Source organism: Pleurodeles waltl, chromosome 3_1 (assembly GCF_031143425.1).
Source record: "Pleurodeles waltl isolate 20211129_DDA chromosome 3_1, aPleWal1.hap1.20221129, whole genome shotgun sequence".
Classification (NCBI taxonomy): domain Eukaryota; kingdom Metazoa; phylum Chordata; class Amphibia; order Caudata; family Salamandridae; genus Pleurodeles; species Pleurodeles waltl.
In genome coordinates, this window is record NC_090440.1 from 1,548,863,015 (window position 1) to 1,548,885,241 (window position 22,227).

The 22,227-nt window shown below is 46.4% G+C and overlaps 1 protein-coding gene across 2 annotated transcripts in view; it reads right to left on the bottom strand.

Annotated features, from left to right (window-relative positions):
- The window catches only part of TANC1 (tetratricopeptide repeat, ankyrin repeat and coiled-coil containing 1), a 736,024-nt gene that overhangs the window by 389,703 nt on the left and 324,094 nt on the right, over positions 1-22,227 (bottom strand). For both annotated transcript variants that reach the window (XM_069225129.1, XM_069225130.1), the window contains one exon: positions 5,799-6,056. In XM_069225129.1, the coding sequence (XP_069081230.1) occupies positions 5,799-6,056 (258 nt within the window). The remainder of the gene's footprint in view (positions 1-5,798; positions 6,057-22,227) is intronic.

Consider the following 22,227-nt stretch of genomic DNA (forward strand, 5'->3'; position numbering starts at 1 on the left):
CCGTCCCTGCTCTGGCACGAAACTGGACAAAGGAAAGGGGAGGAGTGACCATTCCCCTGTCCATCATCACCCCAGGGGTGTGCCCAGAGCTCTTCCAGGTGGCCACTTGATTTTGCCATCTTTAAACCAAGATGTGCAGAGGGGTCCCTTGGGGAATCTGAGTGGCCCGGTCAGGCAGGTGACATCACAGCCCCCCATAGGTGGTCATCTTACTGGGTGAATGATCCCCCTTTTAGGGCACTTTAGGGACTCCCTTGCAGGTGAGTCCTCAGATTCGATGTGCAAGACTCCCCAAGGACACCTCTGCATCGTTTACTTCCACTTCTGGCCACTGGAACCACAACTGGACCCTTCAGGATCCAACAAGACTGCAACTCCAGTGACGACCCCGCTTTACAACATTGTTTCTCTGGCTCCTTCCAGCAACTGCAACATTTCCCTGGCTGTGCATCCTCCGAGGTAGGTGAGACTTTAGCCTGCACCAAGAAGTATGAAGGAATCTGAATCTCCTTTGGAGTGAAGAAGTCACTCCCCTGCTTCGGCAGGTACCAACTGCAACAACGTCCAGTTGCATATAACTACTCTCCTCTAGAACTGTGTGGATCCTGCATCACATGTGATTTGGAGTGGTCCTCTCTACCTGCTGTCCAACTTGGGAGGCGGTAACCCTTGCCTCTCCTTGTAGGATGGTACCCCTTTGCACTACGACTCTTGCGGCCACCAAGACTTGTTTGCTCCTACTCCAAGGGATCTTCAGACTCCGTGTAGCTCATCCACAGCTAACCCTAGAGAGCCCTGGTTTCCTAGACACTGCCTACACTTCACTAATAGGTGATACATGGACCTGGTATAGGGTGATAACACTATAGGTGACCTACACCGTCATTCCCCCAAAAAAGGGCACCAAGTCTTTGATGGAGAGATTCCTTACCGCAGGTTGTGCATAATCTAGGGTTATTGGATGGATGGAGAGGGTTGCACCCAAAGAGTAGGGAACACATGTCACTTAAAGACGCATAACACATAAAGCCTCTTTGACAGATTTCTACTGGGTAGCTTGTAATGCGTGCAGGTGATGGACGTAACACACTTGGGTCAGCTCCTATCTGACCATGCTCCGGTATTGATGCAACTGGGATGCTGATCAGTCAACAGAGTGACACGTACCTGATGCATACCTTCTGACTTCCTGAAGGATACTGCGTGTCGCAAGACACTGGCTGCCATGATAACAAATTATCTGGACAAAAACTAGGGTACCACTGCGACCTGGAGCAATGAGTGAGAGGCAGTGAAAACCTTTGGGAGGAGCATGTATATGCACCATATGTGGTGTTCATAGACAAGTGGAACATCACCTCAAAAAATGGGAGAGGCAACTGGCAGATATACAGAGTCGTGAATCCCTTACAAGGGAAGCACAAAGAAAACACCTTCATTTGCACAGGGAAGTAAGCAGGAGTTTGGAGACATTGGATAAGCTAACACTTAGATCTTACCGTCAGAGACTACAGAGGGAGGGGGATAAATCTGGTAGGTTGCTGGCATGGATCCTGAAGTGAGAGGTAGAATCACCCCCTATTTTGCATATTAGGAACTCAGCAGGTGTGCTGGTCACCAACCGTAGGGATATCTCAAGTGTGTTGGCAGAGCATCTGCAAACGGTGTCACAGGCTGGCCCCTTCTTGTCTATGCAGGGATTTTGCAGCGATTGCAGCTTCCGCAGTTGGACCCAGAGTGCAGGAGAGAATTAGACAGTGATATCACCGTGGAGGAGGTGGGTATTTTACCGAAGTTGATGGAACAGGGTATTGTCTGTCTCATGCTCAAGCCTGGGAGGCCACTCACAATGTTGAATAGTGATGTCAAAATACTTTGTAAGATATTAGCTACTAGGTTGCATGGAGTTGTTCAGGGGTTGGTTCATGAAGATCAATGCAGATTTATACAGGCACAAAGCACGACCTTTAACTTATGTCGTTTTGCACATTTTCTGCATGAAACCATGGACATGGCACAAGAACTGCAGTTGGTGTTGCTGGACCTTGAAAAGGTCTTCAATACTGATGAATTGAGCTACCTCCTGGCTGCACTGCAGGTGATCGGCAGGGGAACCAGACAGGGGTGTCCCCTTTAAATGCTCCTCTCTGCCTTAGCAGTGGAGCAGCAGGCCTTGTTTTTGCTTAGGGAGCTGCCCCCAAGGGTGGGTCTTGCCACTCACATCATCTCTCTATATGCTGATGATGCGCTGGTGTACCTTTGGTCACCGGGCGACTCAGTTCCTCTCTATTGTTGCGGCTGTTGAGGAAGTTTGGAGCCATCTCTGGCTTATGAGTGAATCCACATAAGTCACTCCTGTCCTCTCTGGCTGTGCTTTGTGGTAGGCCCCTGGATAATTTACCTATAGTGGGCCTCCGTTGGGAATTAGAGAACTTTCAGTATTTAGGCATTTGGGTTGCTCACACCACAGCAGCCCATGAGGTACTAAACGTGGAAAAAGTTGTGTCGGACCTGGAGCGCTCAGTTTCGTTTTGGAATACGATGCCACTCTCTGTGATGGGTAAAGCAGCTATTGCTAAGATGGTGTTCCTCCCGCGCTGTTTATATCTGGTACAAAACTCATTGTTTCCATTGGACCCTCGGTTATTCACTCGACTGGATAGTTTCTGGTTCGAGCTAGGCGCCACAGCAGGGTATCTCTGTCCACGCTGCAGAAGGATCTGGAAGACGGAGGATTAGCTATCCCCGCTATTCGGCTATATGACTATGCTGCGCACATTTAAGCATGTCGTGAAGTTGCTGGCTGAGTCTGACACATGGGAAATGTGGGACTGCTGGGCACAGATATGTTGGTGCAACTTCTGATGAGAGGTGACCGTTCAAAGGCTGCTGTCCCTTACCTGGTTTATAATACTGCACAGAACTGGGAACAGGCCGTTAAGAAGGTGATTCGTAGTGCCCTGTTTCCACAATATTTTAATCACGTCTATGGACAGCTGGAGAGGGGGGGATAGTCTTGTCTCAGGGGATTTATTCCTTAATGAAGCGTTCTTATCCTTTCAGGAGGCACAGGATATACTTGGCTTGGGTCAGGGCAAATTCTTCTGGTCACCCCACCATCCTCTAAGGTGCTGAATGGGCTGATAAATTGGGGAGATGGGAGACAGAGACCTATAAAATAGGGTGACTTTGGGAAGATATGCCTGGTACAGCCTAGGCAACTTGCCAGCCATGGGAGCAGGAGTTGGGGGAACCAGTGGCAGATGCTGATTGGGCCTGGACATTGTCACAGCTGCACACTGTTTCATGCAATAAAAGATTTAAGCTCCTACACTATAATTTTGTGCACTGTACCAACGTCACGCCTTCTCATCTTAACAAGATTAATTCAACTACGGGAGCTGAGTGCGCTCGCTCGGGTGAGGGACACGCTTCCTTCACCTACCATGGTCCTGTAGGGGGTACATCTGATCTGGCTGGAGGCGTTTGCAAAGGTTGTGGAGGCTAAGGGCCTGGGTATCGCGTTGACGGCACTGACATGCAAACTTGGGGTAGTGGCGCAGCACAAGGGGTGAAAAATCCCATACAAATTTGCACAGCTGGCTCTAGTATTGGCTAAACGCAGGATGGCTATAGGCTGGACGAGTTCTAAGAGCCCTTTGGTGGAATACTGGATACGGGATACTCTGGAGTGGAGAGTGGCAGAAGAACAACTTATGCGGTTGGTATGTATGGATGAGGGTGCATCTACCGATTTAATGGCATGGAGACAATAGTTGGAGCTATTCACTGATGCTGGAGAGTCAAGCTCTGAGATGAGTACTGATGCTGAAGATTACCAGATGGGGTCAACTTATGGGTACAATTATGATGGCAACCAACTGTGGTTATATTGAAATTCTAGTATTCATAGACTGTTTATGAGTTGTTTACATTATGGCACTACCATATGTTGGGGACCACTGTAATGCTCCTCTTAATAAGCTAATGTCGATATATATTTCTGTCTGTGTAAGTTATTCTTCTAAGAGTTTGGTACCTATGGGGTCGCATATGCTCTACACTACATAATTTTTATTTGGCTCTATTTGTATAAGCTCAATAAAAATAGTTCATAAAAAATAAAAAAATAAAAGAGGGAACCAGCTAGTCATTAAGGGGGTGGAGCAGTTCCCGAGCTACAAAAGGTTGACTAAGAATCTAACTAAACCCAATCAAAAGATAAAAACTCCAGAGACCCCATATTTCAGACATGCTCTAACAAACATTGTCAAAACTTACACTGTTATGAAGGGCTCTGAGGAGCTACGAGTGCAGCCAGAAGGGCTATTAGTCACTGGTGTGAAGGTCCTATCACGAATGGAGAAGCTGCATTGTCACTGACAAATCTACACTGGCTCTGTGTGTAGTAAGTAACTGTCACATCACTAAAGCCATAATAAGTTAATGGCACAATGTAACCATCTCTGAAAATGCTTAGGCCATGTCTTGATCACATGTGATGTTGCAATAGGCAGCTAAAGCTCTCTGTAGTTAAACACTAAGAGAGAGTCACTAGCACAAGGCATAAAACAACGTGAGCAATGCCCCCTGAAGGAACAAAGACTTACAGTGTTGGAAAAGGAGACATGTAGCATCAAAGAATATTGCCGTGGGTAACAGGATGCACTTTAGGCACTGTCACCATCTAGAAATCCGAAATGGCCTGACTACCAAAGTTGTAAGAGACACAGAAACATCTAGACACTAGCCTCAGGACATCGACATCCACATAAAGCTGGCAATAACAATGTGTCTTCGAATGCCACCAGCCTTTGGCTGATCTGACAATATGTTAATTGGACCTAGGAAAAATGAGAAATCAATAAGTCTGTTGCACTCGTCATAAAAGTCAAATCCAGAAATTATGAATTAGGGTCCTTGGCATGAATTGTCTACTACAATAAAACATACAGCAGACACCAACTTGTGACAGGCATCTGACAAATTGTTTTGCAGCAGTGCTGCTGACAGTTGGGTGTAGTGATTATAAACTTCGGAATTTGCACATCAGACTCAAATGAGCCCAGTAACTAATACGAACATTCCTCCCCTGAATTAGGAAAATTTGGCAATGATCACTTGTTCTGAATTGTACTTTTATATGCTCTTTTGGTAAAGTAAGGTAACAACCCAACCGAAAATGGAGTTTGAAAGCAAGGGGTAAAAAGACCTCTTAGCAGTAATTGCAATAATAGAGAACCCAATAAATGCCAGTTTACAAAAAAAGGAGAGTTAAGCAGAATGTTGTGTATTAGTGTGCATCTTTTTCATAGACTCCCCAGAAAAATAGCAAACATTGTTGCTCTTCATTCACAGTGCACCCGATTGCATTTCCCCCACTCTGATGAGCAAGAGAGGGTAAAGACAGTAGACAAATTTGAAACATCGTAATGCACACTAATACTGGATATATTCTTTCTTATAAACTGGTTTGAGTCCTGTGGTAGCTAGATCCATAGTGTTTGCACCTGTCTGTTACTTTGTAGTACAGATATTTAGTGTGGGTTTACATGGGGGTGCTATCCACCAATATGAATCATTTAATAGTAGATGTACATGGGTGATAATAAGAATTTAATTTGAAAAGAGTTTAATAAAACTGAATTATACTAATATGTGACTATACCGGATAAAGACCACAATTAGTACATAAATAATCAGAGCGTTGGCATTATTGTTTTTCATCTTTATAAAGGATTTTTTTACATTTTGACATGCAAGACAGGCATTCTAATAATCCAACATGACCTTTTTACCTGCAACTGAGTTAGGCCTAGGCATGGCCAGGGAGCTGCTGCTCGGTGTGTAAGGAACAGGCCCAGCTCTAACAGGAGCTTCTGGTTTGGACAGGCTCTCCAAGGACCCAGGCGACTCTTCCTCAACAGGTGAGCAGTTGTCCGTCTTACGATCTGCAACGGTTCCATGATGGCCGCCTGCTCTTAAATTTCCATCTTTGCTCCACTCTAGACTGGAACCACTTCTGTCATCGTTTTCTGATGAACTTGTAATTGTTGCTGTAACAGAGAAAATGCATCACTGAAATCATCGAAAGAGGAGCAATTGGTATAATTTTGAAGCATGCAGAGCTCCTGCTGTTACAAAGAGCATTACTATGTCATCATTAATGTGTAAACAGACAACAAAACTGCTCACAGCTGGAAGAATGAGGCATTACAACCACATAACAAGAAAAAAAAACATTCCATACAGCTCACGTAGTTGTTAATTTTCAAAAGAGCTAGGCAACTTTAATAGGAATATGTATCCATCCCGACTGCACATAATCATCCAAGTAGCAACACAGCGCACAATACCAACATGTGTATTCAATAATATAAACTTGCAGCTAGGACAAAAACATATTTAACAATCCGTGCTAGACGTTTATGTCAAAATATATGTCAAACATCAATAACTGTGAAATACCTACAAAATCTGCATACTCATAAAAAGCAGCACTATTAAATTAGATAATAAATTAGCCTGCCAGTAAGATATAATTGTATAACAAACATCCATTTGAGAATTTCATGAAAATGTTAAGGAAAGTTTTACTTTCTAAGCTATTACTGACAACATTTATTGAACAAGTATGCAAGACATGTTGATTATAATCAAAATATTGAAGCTTCTAACCTGTAAAACTAGGAAAAGCATTAGAAAAAACCTCAAAACTAAAATGTCACAGCAGCGCATGCGCACATCTGTGTGTTAAGCCCAGGTGAAATTTTAAATGACTGGTTGAAATCCAGCATTTTTATTGTCGTTTCACTATCACGCTATTTCAAATGGTTTTCACTTGCAGGACAAGAGCATAAAATTCTCAAAGAAAATTTAAAAGGATGGCAGAGTGACATTTTCTGTTTGATACAGATTCTTGATAGTACCCTGTTTTTTTTAATAGTAAAGTATAATTTTCAAACAAGATCCCTTTCAAACATATTTCACATAATTTGCATATTTGTCAAGAAAAGGAAGCTTATTTGGAAATTTTGTTTTATTTTTTACAGCATTTATATTGGTTCATTAGGTGTAAACACTGTTTAACACATTTGTGTATAACCTGTGAGTCAAAGAGTGTAACAGAGAATCATAACCTGGCATACACCAGATGTTTCACCATCCCTTCCTTCTCTTAGTCCTTCAACGTTCTCCTCTGGAGAGTATATTGGTTATGGGACTAATAAGGTCACATGCTCAATCTTTCATTGTCCAGATCCGACAGACAACCCTCTATCTCCACCTTACACTGTTTTCACCTCTGTACAGATGAGTCTTCGCTTACAATTACTGCACATGGGTTTTTTAAACAGATTGCACAGAAGACTTGAACAACTAAATTATGAATGTGGTTGTAATATAGGAGCCTAAATCTCACTGTTGAAACAGCAGTCGATATACTTGTTCATCCGAGACCTACACCTGAGAGATTTTACATTCTTCCCAAAACACATACAAGGAACAAACCCGATTGTCCCATCATCCCTGGTAATCAGATAGCTACTGAGAGAATACCTTTATGTTAAACTGTACCTCCACAGCGTCTTCCATAAATTTATTTGTTACAATTACCAGTTACTTCCTTGAGATCATTGAAAAATTAAACCAAACCTACACATTTGAGGATGGCACTCTCCTAGAAACACAACTGTAAACCAATAAACGAGGATGGTCTTTAGGTAAAGCTCTTAATAAATGAACTATTTAAAAAACATCAACCAAAGTCTTTATCAGCATAGCCAGACATATCTTTAAATGCAACAGTGTCTCTTCTAATGTAAAAAAAAATATCTGCAGAAACAAGGCACTTCTACGAGTACCTAGATGGCTGCAGCCTTTGAGAATATCTTCATTGGCCAACCAGAACACCTTATACTTGCAGCACCAACCCACTAACGCTAAGCTGCACTGATGATATATTTATAGTATAGAAGGCAGAAATTAGACAATTAGAAACATTTACAACTTATATCAACAGTGTCCATTCTACTACCGTAGTAGCCAGCAGCAAAGCTAAATACAAAAACATATTTACCTTTTCTAAATGTGCTACTCACTCACCAACACTTCAGCCATCTTGTAATGATACAACTACTATACACTAGGCACTTTACTATTACAAGATGAGCATCTGGTAAACAGTAATGGACAGCTACCTTGACATGGTCTTCTCCATAGTGTATATTTGTTGTATCGCTCCGAGCCAACCAACGTGTTGGTTCTAGACATGCAAGTACTCTTGAAATGATGTAACAATGATATGTTATATCATTTGATACGCAGAATGCTATTCAAAGAGCATACCAACCTGAAGCAGCCTTCATGTGGGATGTGTCGTGCTGCAATTGGCAGCATGGCAAGTGAGGAGGCTTTTAGTAGTTTATGTGGAACTGATTGGAACTAAAGAAAAAACACTGACAAAGCCAATAAAATTACAAAAATAAGAAGAGGGAATTCAGAAGATGGAGCCGTCAAAAGAGAAAACTGAAAAGATGGCACAGTGGACTTCAAGAGTGTAACTGAGAAATAATGTCAGGGAGTTGTGAGAGACCTAACATTAAACACTCACACAATAGCAAAATTGATAAAGGCAAAATATAACGGAAAAAAAGAAATTAAAGGAGACAACTTTGGCCCACTGCCATGTCGCTGACCTGCACTAAATTAAAGTGCAACAGAGCCAATAGCTGAGGACTGTTGATTCAATGCCCATGCAGTATGCTCTTGTAAGTAGAATCTAAATGCATATGCCTCAAACATGTGAATGGATTAAGGAGGATGGCTCATATTCCCTCCAAGAATGTATAACTATTTTTCATGATTATTATTTAATTACATGATGCTGTCATAGGCCAGAACTAAATTTAGGTTTGCTGCAAAGGTTAGAGCTGCAGCGAGGTTTGGGCAATGCTGCAAAGAGTACCCTGAGTCCAGTCAGTATATTTACAGAGTGTGAAATTATGCACTGGTTTCCGGGGACTTGAAAAGTAAAAGTAAACCCTGTAACTCTCCAAATTACTTTACACCATAAAGAACCCCTACATCTTTTACGAGAGTGAACTTTTTTAATTGTAATAATCTATGTACCACACTATGTAGTATGGTATGACACAGTCAAATAAACCACAAGAACTATTTAGGATCTATATATCACCACAGATTTACATACAACACGGTTGTTTGATGCATGAGAACCGGTTTCACTTCTTCCAATTAAGCAACGCTTAAGGGAACTCTTCCTGTTGTGCGGGCATATTGAATCAATATTGCTTATCTTTCCATTCCTTAAGTCAGAAGCATTTGTAAGACCATCAAAAGGAAATTGTTACTTACCCAGTAAGCATCTGTTTGTGGCATGTAGTGCTATAGATTCACATGCTCGGCATACTTCAGCCATTTAGTTTTGAGTCCCGAAGGTTACAACTTGTTTTTGTTCGAAAAGGTTTTTCGGGTCACGCAGTATAGTGACTCCTACTCCTGCTGGTAATGCGCATGGTCCCGGATTCCATCTTCAGATTGTTTTCCCGCAGGCGGTTGTGAATGGAGTGTAATGTCAATATGTGCAATAGAGGCTGACCATGCATGTAAACTTAAATTAGAGTACTGCAACAACCACAGGTGTCCGTTTGGGCGCATGTGAATCTTCAGCACTACATGCCATAAACATATGCTTACTGGGTAAGAAACATTTTCCTTTTGCTGGCTTGTGTGGCTGTAGATACACGTGCTCTGCATAGATTATAAAAGCAAAAAGAACAGAGGATGGGCAGAATGTTGAACAATGCAAACATTCACCCCTAGTCAGAGAGATCTGGGTTTAATGCATCGTTTTTTTTTGCCAACCACGCCACCCCATTTTAGACCCAGGCATACGCAAGTCAGTCTTGACCCTGCTCCCCCATGGGAACAGTCCAGCCCATAGTGCAAGGCCAGGTCCTCCCTGGGCCTGAAACGAGCATCCAGGGGCCTGTTTCAGGGTATCACTCCACCTCATCAGCCAGACTAGCTTGAATTCAGTGGTGCAGTGAACACGGGACCCATGTCTGGGCATACCCTTCCCATTTAGAGGTGATAAAAGCAAAAAGAGCAGATGATGGACGGAATGCTGAACAATGCAAACATTCACCCCCAGTCACAGAGATCTGGGTTTAATGCACAGTTTTTTGCTTTCTACGCCACCCCATTTAGGCACCAGCCATATGCAAATTAGTCTTTCATTTTTACCTCTATAGCAGTTTTTAAAGAAACCTCTGTGTGAGGAATTATGTGTCTGATCTCTATTGTATGTCAAAGATGACTCGGCTGAGGAAGGCTTAGAAGCAAGTTTATATTGTGGCCTACAAAAACTCCCTGGGAAGCTGGAGAGCACTCAGATTTTACCACCTCATTATCCTTTTTCATTTTCTCCAGGGCCTGGTCTACTTGAGGTCCAACAAGGTACTGTTTGTAAAAGGGACTTTTAAAATTGTTCGCTGCACTTTTCGTTTTAAACAAGAGATGCAGAGCCATGCATGTCAGCATAGTTGAACACCAGTGTTGATACCTACAGCCGCGGTATCAGCTGAATTTAATGCACAACGTATTCAGCTATTTGATATGAGCTGCCTCTCATTAACAATTTCTTGCCCCCTCTTTCTATGTTCCTCTTGGAGGTACTGGACAAAATGCTCCAGTTTTTCCCAGTCGGCCCTATCGTACCTTGCTAGGAGTCCCTGTGTATTAGCGATTCTCCAAGGGTTTGCTGCTTGAGCGGCCCCACACTTGCCTGATGTATCAACATGTTTAGACTACTTGTCAGGAGGAGGTACGGCTTGGGAGTTCACTTTTTCCTAGCATTGGTTACGACTACAGAGTCTGCTGGGATCTGACTCTTAATATACACAGGGTCGGAGGGGGAGGCCTCATATTTCTTCTCCACCCTCAGAGTAATAACGCAAGCCCTAGTTGGGTCTTGGAATATGCAGTCTGCACATCTAAGCATTCCCTTAAGACTTGGGAGGTACTGAGTGTTCTTATGATAGGCTTTAAGTGTCTCAAAAAGGAAATATTCCTCTAGAAGGTCATTATGCAGGGGTAACGGATAGTAAACTGATGCCCTCCCCACTAGTTCCTGGAAAGAAGTAGTGTAAACAGGTGGTGAAGGCCTGGCTGAGTATACCTCAACATCTATGTCTGCCTAGGTGTAAACATCATACTGACACCAGGGATCTGTGTCTGTGTGTAACAGGTCCAAGTCATCTCCAGTATCCTGTATAAACTATGGGGAATGAGGTGACCCTTGTGGTGAAAATTCCAAGGGATCACCCTGCAATTGTTTCGGAGAAGGAGAACATGATGGAGGTGTGATGGTTGCTGGAGGAGATAAAGAGGGCGGATGCGCCTCATGTATGTCCTTATCTGTCTTCCTTTGCTTGACTGGAGGTGTAGAATGGTCCAAAACCTCCGCAAATTAAAGCTGTCTTTTAGAAGGAGTGGAGACAGCAGCCTCTACCAACACCCTTCCAGTTTTAGGATGGATCTGAAGCTGAGGTTGCTTGCCTTGGAGCTGCTACTTCATTTGTAGCAATTTCTATTCTGAACTCTTTCTGGACTCAAGTTTTTTCAGTTCAGAAGCAGATAGTTTTGGTGCCGAAGACGCTGGAGCAGAGGCAAATGGTCTTTATGGTGCCGAGAGAGCCAGAGCCGCATGGAAGGTGGAAGGCTTCTGTGTCGAAAGGGATGGAGTTCTGTTCAGAGGGAACGCAACTGTTTTCGGCTTAGGTTTCAGTGCCAAGGCTGAGGGGGTGGCACCCAAAAAAGTTTGCAGATGCCTACCCTGGCTGGAATGCAGTAGCGCCTCAAACATTTTAGCTTCCAGGGTGGTATATATTTTTGGTTGGACCAGGGTGTGATTTACTCATGATTTGTTGACCTGGGGGAACTTCCTGCATCTCTAGTGTCACTTTGGATTTGGAGTGCAAATCTTGTATGGAGAATGCCTCCTGCCCTGTACCTGAGGCCTCCTGGATCTCGTGCTCTTGCTCCATGTCCGGCATGGTGTTGTGGTGACTGAAAATGTTGGGCATCTCTTCTAGCTCCTGCCTCCGCATTTCTCTTCAAAGAGCTCTTCTTCCGAGTCGAAAATTCAAATCCCACAAAGATTTTTTCAGTCCCGGATTGAAATGGATAAAGAATAACACAATTGGGAACAATACCAACTGGGCTGGAAAGGATTTCCAGAACGGAAGACACTTATGTGGTCTCAAACCAGTGCTTCACAAAATACGACAAGACCAGACAGCAGAAGAAAACAATCTGAAGATGGAGTCCAGGACCATGAACATTACCAACAAGAGGAAGAGTCACTACACCTCGTGACTCGAAATACTTTTAAGAAAAAAAAAAACTGGTAACCATCCAGACCCAACACTAGATGCACGTCTCCCACATTATGCTTATATAACATGCAAAGTCAACATAAAACTCCAGTGAATTACACTGTCTTCCAACACTGACGTATGTGCATGCAATGAATTTAATTGTAAACATCTCCGTATGTGGTAGTGTCAATCCTTCAAAAGCAACAACTGTGCTGTAAACTATCTAAATAATCACTGGTGCTAGAGTGGAATGCCATACAAAACCATACTGTGAGGTGTTCATCACACCACAACCCAAACTCACAAAGCACAGAACATCTCATCAATCTATCTATAAGCATACTAGTATTAGGTAAAGTCCTTAGACCCGCCCTGAATATAGACTATCGTAGGGATACCTTTAAAAACTGAACAGAAGAGCAATGGTTTGACAGTTCCAAGACCAAAGACCTCTACTAAGCTACCACCACTAGATAGTTCTACACTATGGCCCTCATTCCAACCCTGGCGGTTTGAAACCGCCAGGGCGGAGGGCAGCGGAAGCACCGCCAACAGGCTGGCGGTGCTTTTCTTGGGCTATTCTTACCGCCGCGGTCAGAAAAGGGGAACCAGCGGTTTCCCGCCGGTTTACCCCTGGCCCAGGGAATCCTCCATGGCGGCGCTGCTTGCAGCGCCGCCATGGGAATTCCGACCCCCTTCCCGCCAGCCTGTTTCTGGCGGTTTTCACCGCCAGAACCAGGATGGCGGGAACGGGTGTCGTGGGGCCCCCTAACAGGGCCCCACAAAGATTTTCACTGTCTGCCTAGCAGACAGTGAAAATCGCGACGGGTGCCACTGCACCCGTCGCACCCCTGCAACTCCACCGGCTCCATTCTGAGCCGGCTTCATGGTTGCAGGGGCTTTCCCGCTGGGCCGGCGGGCGCTCTTTTGGAGGGCGCCCGCCGGGCCAGCGGGAAAGTTGGAATGGCCAGTGCGGTCATTCGGCGGCGCCTGCCGCTGTCAGAATGACCGCCTATATGTTTTACAGTAGAAAAAATAAAATAAAATCCAGAGCCCACAATGCACCATCCATACATAAAAGGGTGTGGGAGAATGTTGCATGACACAGCCCCCTGTAAGATTACCATGGAATGCATCTAACACAACAAAGTTCATAACTAAAATCCAACACACCTACTGCCTCTACCACAAGGATACTCACGTTCAAAGCCCTTTGGCTTAACACACGTTGGTGGTGGTAAGGATTTATGAACTAACACACTCCTACCCCTTTAAAGTGCTACTACTAAGGGGTATCCATGCCAGCTGAGCATGTGGCATTCTGTCTATGCAGATATGTCCAAATTACCTTGAGACTACTTCAGAGCAAAATCCTGCAAGTATTAACTATATGATCCAATGTGTTTGCACGTGCACACACATACACACAGAGTGTTGCAGAAGGTTGCAAGAACAACCATCGACAGATAAAACTAAAACCAGCAGACACGTCCCTGCTAACCAAGAAATCCATATGCACCAAGATGCCATGTAAATGGCAGACACAGCACCACCTCAGTGTTCAATGACATAACATACTATTTTTACCCCATCCTCTGCTTCAAAATCTATTATTTCACCAAACTCTCTTACTGAAATCAAACGTGGGGGGGGGTTTGTGCAATTCCACAATCAAGAATCAATATACTCAGAAAAGTAACTGGTATCTCACCATCACTCACAGCCTAATGATGCTGCAACCTAGAGCACTTGTATATCAGCTTTAATTTGCATTACTAACATTTACATTTCTGCAGCAGACCTGGACTGTACTGATTGCACACATAAATGTACACTTTCCGTCTATTAATGCTGATGCTTTTTTACATGATACAATAAAAAAAGTAATTTAGGAAAGTGATTTAAAAAATATGCACCATAAATATCTAATTAGAGAATGTTACTTTCTTAACCTCATTAATCAGCTTTCTGGAAAGAATATGTCTAAACAAAATCAAAGTTTCAAAAAAGCACTATGCGCCTCATCTTTAGTTTTAAAAAGGCTTTCAATTAAGTCACAACTGAGGTCAGGATTGGAAGTGTCTCGGAATCAGAATAATGAAGTAGGATGTCAGATGATGCTATACAAAGGGTCAGTCCCTAGAATTGTGCTCCAAAGAAGACCTGCGAAAATTAAATAACTCACATCATAAGCAATATCGTACAAAGAGTTGCACTCCAACCTTGTATTAAGTCCACTGAAAAGCTATGGCCTTTTCAGTTTTTGGATAGCCCTGTGCCTTTTTTCTCAGTGAGCTCGACATTCAAGCGAGCCTTTTAAGGGTTTTACTGTTTAAAGAGACCCAACAAAGTCAAGCTGGACTATGATAGCCAAAGTGGGACTCAAATTTAATTTGCCAGCCAAGTTAAGCATAGACTGACAGTAGAAGCAAAGCTACCTACAGTTAGGTGCACAAGGCTTTCTATTTGTAGTTCTGTGGAGGGACTGTGTACTTGCTCCCCGCATAAAGTGACATCCCTCATAAACGGCATTCTTGGCCTTAACATAAGAAACATGATTAGCGGTTGCTTGTCCTCCATGTGGAGTGTGTCAATAGTCTGTGGAATGCCCGAGTCCTCTGGGCTCCATGTTTAAGTGGTGTCGAAGAGGACTGCTGCCATAATGCAGGGCTGATATTGCAATTTTGGACATTCCAGCCCACAAGTACATATCTCTTGCCTCTTTTCCTAAAACTAGGTTGAATTGGGAGGCGGACTAGATAGCCAGACCATTCTCTCTGCAGTGGCTTGATTTTACCAACCAGTGTGAAATCCAACCCTCCTCGTTTCCAAACAAACAATCCAAACAACGGGCCTTTTCTTTGCCCCTTTGATGCTCTATGTAGACTACGGAGGACTGCCCACCATGGCATTCATTTGATTGGCTTGCGTGTCAGTTTCACTCTACATAGCCTGACAAATACCTGTTCTAGATTCATCAAGTATTCCTCCCATTAATTGCTTTTTTTTTTTTAAATATTTTATTAATTTTATGTTTCAGATATACCTTACAAGTTATACAATTATCAACAACTGGATCCCTTTAATCTGCATGAAAAACATATAACGACCCCAAACCCCATACATTAAATACGTCTCGGACCACTTCTTAACCTTCAGAAACATTCCTTGCTGCAGTGGCTGGAAACTATAGCGTGTATTACATATCTGAGGGGTTGCGCGCTAGTAACCGGAGTGGGCCTTTTACTGCTGGGCTTGTGCCGCGTGTCTCCTGGTAGTGGGCGAATGTGGGCCTAGTAACAGCATATGATAATGGATGTTGAATGTCGCCCTATATGTTATGAATATTCTTGCGGTGGTGAGCTAATGGGTCGTCAGCGCGGGAGGGGGGGTGGACGAGCCCGTTCAGCGATGGCATGCCGCCCCTCGAGTTGAGCCTTCGCGTGGGGTGCGCGGAGGGATTGTGCTATGCTCACCCAAACCGTGTATTCCCCTGTTCATGGGGGCTTATCATCATTTTTGGCCTCGAGTTTAGTTACCAATATTCCCCAGGCGTCGCTCCCTGTGTGTTGCTGTCCCTCCCACGCCAGCTTTTTTAGTACCTGGTGTCTCGTGTGGGTCCAGCGTAATGTTAGAATGCACCAGGAGTTCAGATCGGGCGCTGAGGGCGCCTTCCAGTGCATTGCTATCAATCTTTTATACATCAAACAGGCTAGGTCTACGAATTTGTGCAAGTATCCTTGCTTTTTAGCTCTTGTCCTGAGCCCCAATAGACAGGACTTGGGGTCTACTGTCAAATCGAGCCCCGTTAGTTCGGAGATTACCTGCAACACCTCCGTCCAGGCTTTTTGTATGCTAGGGCACTCCCAGACCATGTGATAGAAATGTGGAGACGCCGCTTTGCATCTAGGGCATGTCGGCTCAGAGTTGGGGAACATTTGCTTTATCCTGGCCGGGGACAAGTATGTTTTATGTGTGAAGTTGAACTGGGTATACCTAAATCTAGAGTTCCGTGACACTCCTCGGGCATGATACAGAGCTTTCGTCCACTCGGCTTGTGAAATCGGGTCGGGAAGGACGGCGTTCCATCTCTCCCTGGCTCTCTCCGCATGCGGCTCGGGGGGTTTATTAAGGATTTTATACAGACTTGATGTTACTTTTGTTTGGGCATCATGTTGTAGAATATGATGGATTACAGGGGAGGAGACTGGTTCTGTGGTGCCTGCCCCCCACGTTCGTTTAATTGCATGACATATGGCGTGATATGCCAGGAATTGGCCGGGGCTTGCCTAGGTGAGGGCCTGCATGGCCTCGAAGGACATCAGCTTGCCGTCTTCGAAGCAGTCACCCTCTGTGTGTACTCCTGCCTCTGTCCACACTGTCAGCACTTGCGTGCCAGCCCCTATCCACCCCGGGAGGTGCTCCAGCGGAATGTGCGGGGAGTAGGGGAGCCCACTACGCCCCCCCTGCACATATTTAGCCCAGCACCCGTGCGCCACTGCCAACAGCGGATTAATAGACTCCGTCTTCGGGTGTTTGGATGTCAGCCACTTTAACAGGGGGGTTCCTTTTAACCAGATCGCCAGCTGCGCAGATTCTGCCAGCGCCAGTCTATGGATCAAATTCTAGACCCACTGCAGCTGTGCGGCTGCGTAATAGCGTTCGAAGTTGGGGGCTCCCAGGCCTCCCACCTCTACTGGTCGTTGCAGCGTGGGCAGGGCCACCCGCGGTCTGCCCCTGCACCAAATGAGTTGCAGCAGCGCTGTATTCAGGTTACCAAAAAAGCTTTTGGGGATAATAATCGGTAAGGCCGCGAAGTATTATAGCAGCCTAGGTAGTATCAGCATGTTCGCGATCGCCTCCTTCCCTGGCGGTCAGAGCGGTAACTTGTTCCAAAACTGCAGCGAGCCTTTTATGGAGGCCAGCGCCCTGCCCAGATTCCCGTCTCTGAGATCTTCTGTACTGTGGTATATGTTTATCCCGAGGTACTTGAACGTTTGGAAGCACCATTTCAGACGCCCCAGCGGGGGAGCCCCTTGCCTTTCGGGTGGCCACTTTACTAGCGGGAACGCACAAGACTTTTCCCAGTTTACCACTAGACCTGACAGGTCTCCGAATTCAGCTAATAGTGATATTACTGAGGGGACAGCCTCATAGCCTTTCCGGGTATATATTAAGGCATCGTCTGCATACAGCGAGATTGTATGATGGACCCCGTTCCTGACTATTCCCCAGCTGCGTTCCATGGACCGTATTTTTGCAGCTAGTGGTTCCATTGCTATCGCAAACAATAGTGGGGATAGTGGGCAGCCCTGTCTCGTACCCCTAGTGATCCCCCCGCCCGTCTTCACCCTGGCTTGTGGGCTGGAGTACAGTGTCCGGACCCAGCGTATGTAGTTGGGACCTATTCCCATGTGGCTCATTGTGGTCAGCAGAAAATCCCACTCCAGCGTATCAAACGCCTTTTCAATATCGAGCGAGAGCACCATTTCTTCGTGTGCATTCGGGGGAGTGTCTCCCATTATGCTCAGAAGTCTGTGGATGTTCAAGAAGGTGCTGCGCCTTGGTATAAAGCCGTTTTGGTTGTTGTGTATTATGATGTGCATGATAGGGGCTAGTCTATGCGCCAATATTTTGCCTAGTATTATGCAATCTAAGTTTAGGAGTGATAGTGGTCTGTAGGATTTGACATCCGTGGGATCCCGGCCCTGTTTGGGAAGCACCACTATCATGGCTTCTCTCTGGGATATGAGCAGGCATTCATTAGTCCAGGCTTCTTCGAACACCTTCAGTAGGTGGGGCTTTAAGCAGGATGAATAGGCAGTGTAATACTCCAATGGGAGGCCGTCTGTGCCAGGCGCTTTGTTCCTGGGCATCTGCGCTATGGCTAATTCTATTTCTCCCAATGTCAGGGGAGCTTCTATTGTTTTCCTGTCAGTATGCGCTAACTGCGGCAAGGCGGAGCCCGCAAGAAAGGACTTAAGTTGCGTAGAGGTGCATGAGGTGTGTTTGGTATATAAATTTGAGTAATAGTCTCTGAACGTTCAGTTTATCTCGGCTTGTGTGAGCCATGCCATGTGCGCCGACGCGTATGGCACCGATTGGGGATTGCTGTCTATCCTCACGTAACAGCCACGCCAGCATTCTGCTCGATCTATCCCCTTCTGTTTGCAGACGCATTAAGTGATAGTTATAGTCATGACATCGGAGTGTGCTGTCAGCCTCGTTATATTTTGAGCGCTTTTCTAATAGGACTGTGTGGGGGATTTCCCCTCGCCCTACTGCTGTTTTTGTCGCTCTGAGCTCCTTTTCTAATCTACCGATTTCCACCTGTAGGGTGAGTCTTACTCCCCACGTGGAAGATATGCATTGTCCGCGGACCACCACCTTGTGGGCATTCCACTCTATAGCACATGATGTTGTGGTCATGGCGTTTGTTTCCCAGTACTGGCTTAATGTGGATTTCAGCGTTTCAGCAAACGCCAAGTGGGGATCGCCTGGCGTGTCCTGCCCCAATTCAATGTTACTCTCAGTGGTGCATGGTCCGACAGTGTCTTCGCCAAGTATTCTGCCTCTCCAATCAGAGCTCCTAAGTCCTGGGTGCCCCATATTATGTCTATTCTAGTGTGGGTTTTGTGTGGGGCTGAGTAGAATGAATATTCCCTCTGTTGCGGATGCCTTAGTCGCCATATATCGTACAGCGTCATACCTCCTGCCCATTCCTGTAGGGGGCCTAGGGTTTTCCTATTTACTATCGAGCTCGCTCGGGCGTGGGATCTGTCCAGTGCCTCAGTTGGGGTACTGTTAAAGTCTCCGCCCCAGAGTGTCGGTGCCATTGGGTTTGTCAATAGGGACGGTGTGAGTGATCCCAGGAAACATGCAATCCCGCTATTTAGAGCATATATGCCAACAACAGCTAGCTGTCTGCCGTCCAGCCAGCCCTCTGCTACCACGTATCTACCTCCTTGGTCTATTTTATGTGCCAGTAGGAGGAATGGAACCCCAGCTGCAATACAGATCAAGACCCCCCTCGCGAAGGCTGAATACGTGGTACCTATCAGCTGGCCCCCCCATCTCGTGCGCAACTCCTGTAGATCCGCTTCTAACATGTGCGTATCTTGTAATATGGCAATGTGTACTCCTAATCGCCTGAGGCGTGCGTGTACTCTGGATCATTTACTCAATGCTCCCAGGCCCCTCACATTCCATGTTACTATGACATACTGATTTTTGTTATTTCTCCCCTGAGGCGCCATGCGGGTTTCTGGGATATATCTCTGTGCTTGAGTTCCGGTCCTTGAGCTTAGCCCACCTGGGCGCTGCCCCTCTGATATAGTTGTGTATTAAAAAGGGCGTGTGCAGCTGTTTTTCTTGTGTTTTGAGTGAATCCGGTGCATGTGTGTTTACTAAACTACTAACCCCAACCACCCCAAATGGATCTCTAACCCTACTAACAACTTTTGTGAATCTACTTAACCCGTAACTGTGTGAAGAACCCCGTATCCAATTGGATTTCCGTGGTGGAGTGATCATTTCTACCAGATGTGGCTCTTTCGCGGGGCTCACATCTTTCTGCAGACTGAGTCTGCTAATAACGTTAGGTGCCCCCGAGAGGTGAATCCGCTCTACTCTCCGCCCCGCGCCCCCCCACCCCCCCATCCCGCATTGATTAGCTATCCGTTTATTCCAAAGTTACTCATTGCTGGAGGCGCCGCCAGCCCGACCGCCACCGTCGCCCCGGGGCGCACAATGGCTCCCCAGTGCAGCCATTGTTAGTACCATCAGTTCGGTGGGACAACTGAGTGCAGTTAAAGTTCGTCCACTGATCTGGGGGTGATCCTCGGCCCTCCCAGCTCTCCTATTATTGTGGATACGGAGCTGGCTGTGTCGGAGTCTGTGCCCGTCTCGGGGGGTTTCCTAGCCAACGCGAAGTTGCTTTGCATTAACAAGGGAGTCTCTTTCAGTACCCTTGCTCTCTCTTCTGCTACTTGTTGGTCATTAGGTTGGCCTCTGGCTCGCCTCTTGGATCGCTTCCTTGAGGCAGAAGTTTGCCATTTCTCATCTCCTTCCGTGTCGTCCCGGGATCAGGGCAGGCCCTTGGCATGCAGCCATGTCCAAGCATCCTCGGGAGTGGTAAATATGTGGGTGCGTTCCTCCGATACCACCCTTAGTTTCGCCGGGAATAACAAGGGGTACTTTATGTTGTGTTCATGCAAGCGCTGTTTGATTTTGACATAGGAGTTACGTTGACTCTGCACCTCCTGTGTGAAGTCTGGGTAAGCATTGATAGTCGAGTCTTCATATTTATATGGGCGTTTGTTGCAAAACTGCTGTAGTATTGCGTCGCGGTCTCTATAGTTTAGAAATCTAGCGATCAGTGGCCTAGGCGATTGGCCTGGGGCTGGGGGTCTGCCCGGGACTCTGTACGCCCGCTCCACAGAGAAAAACTTGGATGGGGCTCCGTTTAACACCTCCTTGATAAGCCATTGTTCCAGGGATATTTCCGAGTCTGGTTGCCGCAAGGTTTCCGGGAACCCCAGAAAGCGCACGTTGTTACGGCGTGCCCTGCTCTCCATCTCTTCCGATCTCCTCCAGAGCACTTTCAGCTCTGCGTCTATGCGCTGGATCTGTTTTTGATTATCTTGGGCCATGGGGGTTAGATCGGATAGCCCTTCTTCAGCCGTTTTCACTCTTTCCGCTAAGTTACGGTGGTCCACTTGCAGAAGATTTAAGTCTTGTGAGACTGCATCTATTCTGTTTTCCAAGGAGGATTTAGTGTCCATGATCGCCTGCAGTACTTTCTCAAACTGTGCGGAATGTGACGTGAGGGTGTTTTCCAATGACTGTAGGGACAGGTTTGTCTGCTGGTCGCTGGGTGTTGTTCCGAGAGTATTGCGGTCCGAATTCCTGGATGATTTGGCCCTGCCGGCCATTGTGGCTGTCCAGAAGTTTCCTTTTGGGATGTTGTCGCGCACGGCTTGGCGCTATCCTCTCGACAGGCAAGTCTTGACTGTTGCTCTCAGTGTGACGTGTACTTTTTGCCCTCCAGGTGTGGCGTTAGTTAGTATAGCCAGGCGGGAGCCTGTTCCTGTCTTTTAAGTGCCCAAGACGTGCGACCGTGTGCTCACGAGACGATACAGTGGTCGCCAGTGCTCGCGGGTTTGTCTGCATGGGTCGCCCTAAAGCAAAATGTTGCGTCACCCGCAGGGCAGAGACCCGTGTGTACAAGGTTGGGGTGCAGGTCCTCCCATAGGCAGCTTCAAGGCCAGGCAGTAGCAGCGCCTCCACAGGGGAGGGGGGGGTGCAGCGACAAGGGGAAGCGGAACGGAGCGAGCCACTGAAGGGGGATGGGTGTTTGGCCTCTCGTGCAGCTGCTGGCGTAGATCCGGGGGCGTAGAGGGAAGTCACTTTCCTCCTTTACGCAGCAGGTCTATGGTACCCAGGTTAGGCCCCCCCCACTCTCGACGCGGCACATCACCAGCGCAAGTCAGCCCGCGGGGGCGAGGACAATAATATCTCCACTCAGGTTTCTGGGTGTGGAGCATCTCCGGCGCCCAGGCAGCTAGCGTCGCCATATTTGAGCCTCCCGTCAGTAGGAGCAGGAGCCTGGCGAGGGGGAGGGAAGGGGGGGGGGGGGGGGGGGAAGAGCTGTTGAAGGTTCCCCCCCCGCGCGGGCCAAACCTCTGATTCCACAGCAAGTGCTCGGGCCCTTTTCTTATCCTGGGCCCTCTTCTGGCCGGGATCCACCGCGCGTCCCTCCCGCGTGTGGGCGAGACCGCCCGGCCAATGGGGGGCTCGTTCCTCCCCTCCTTCACTCAGTCAGACC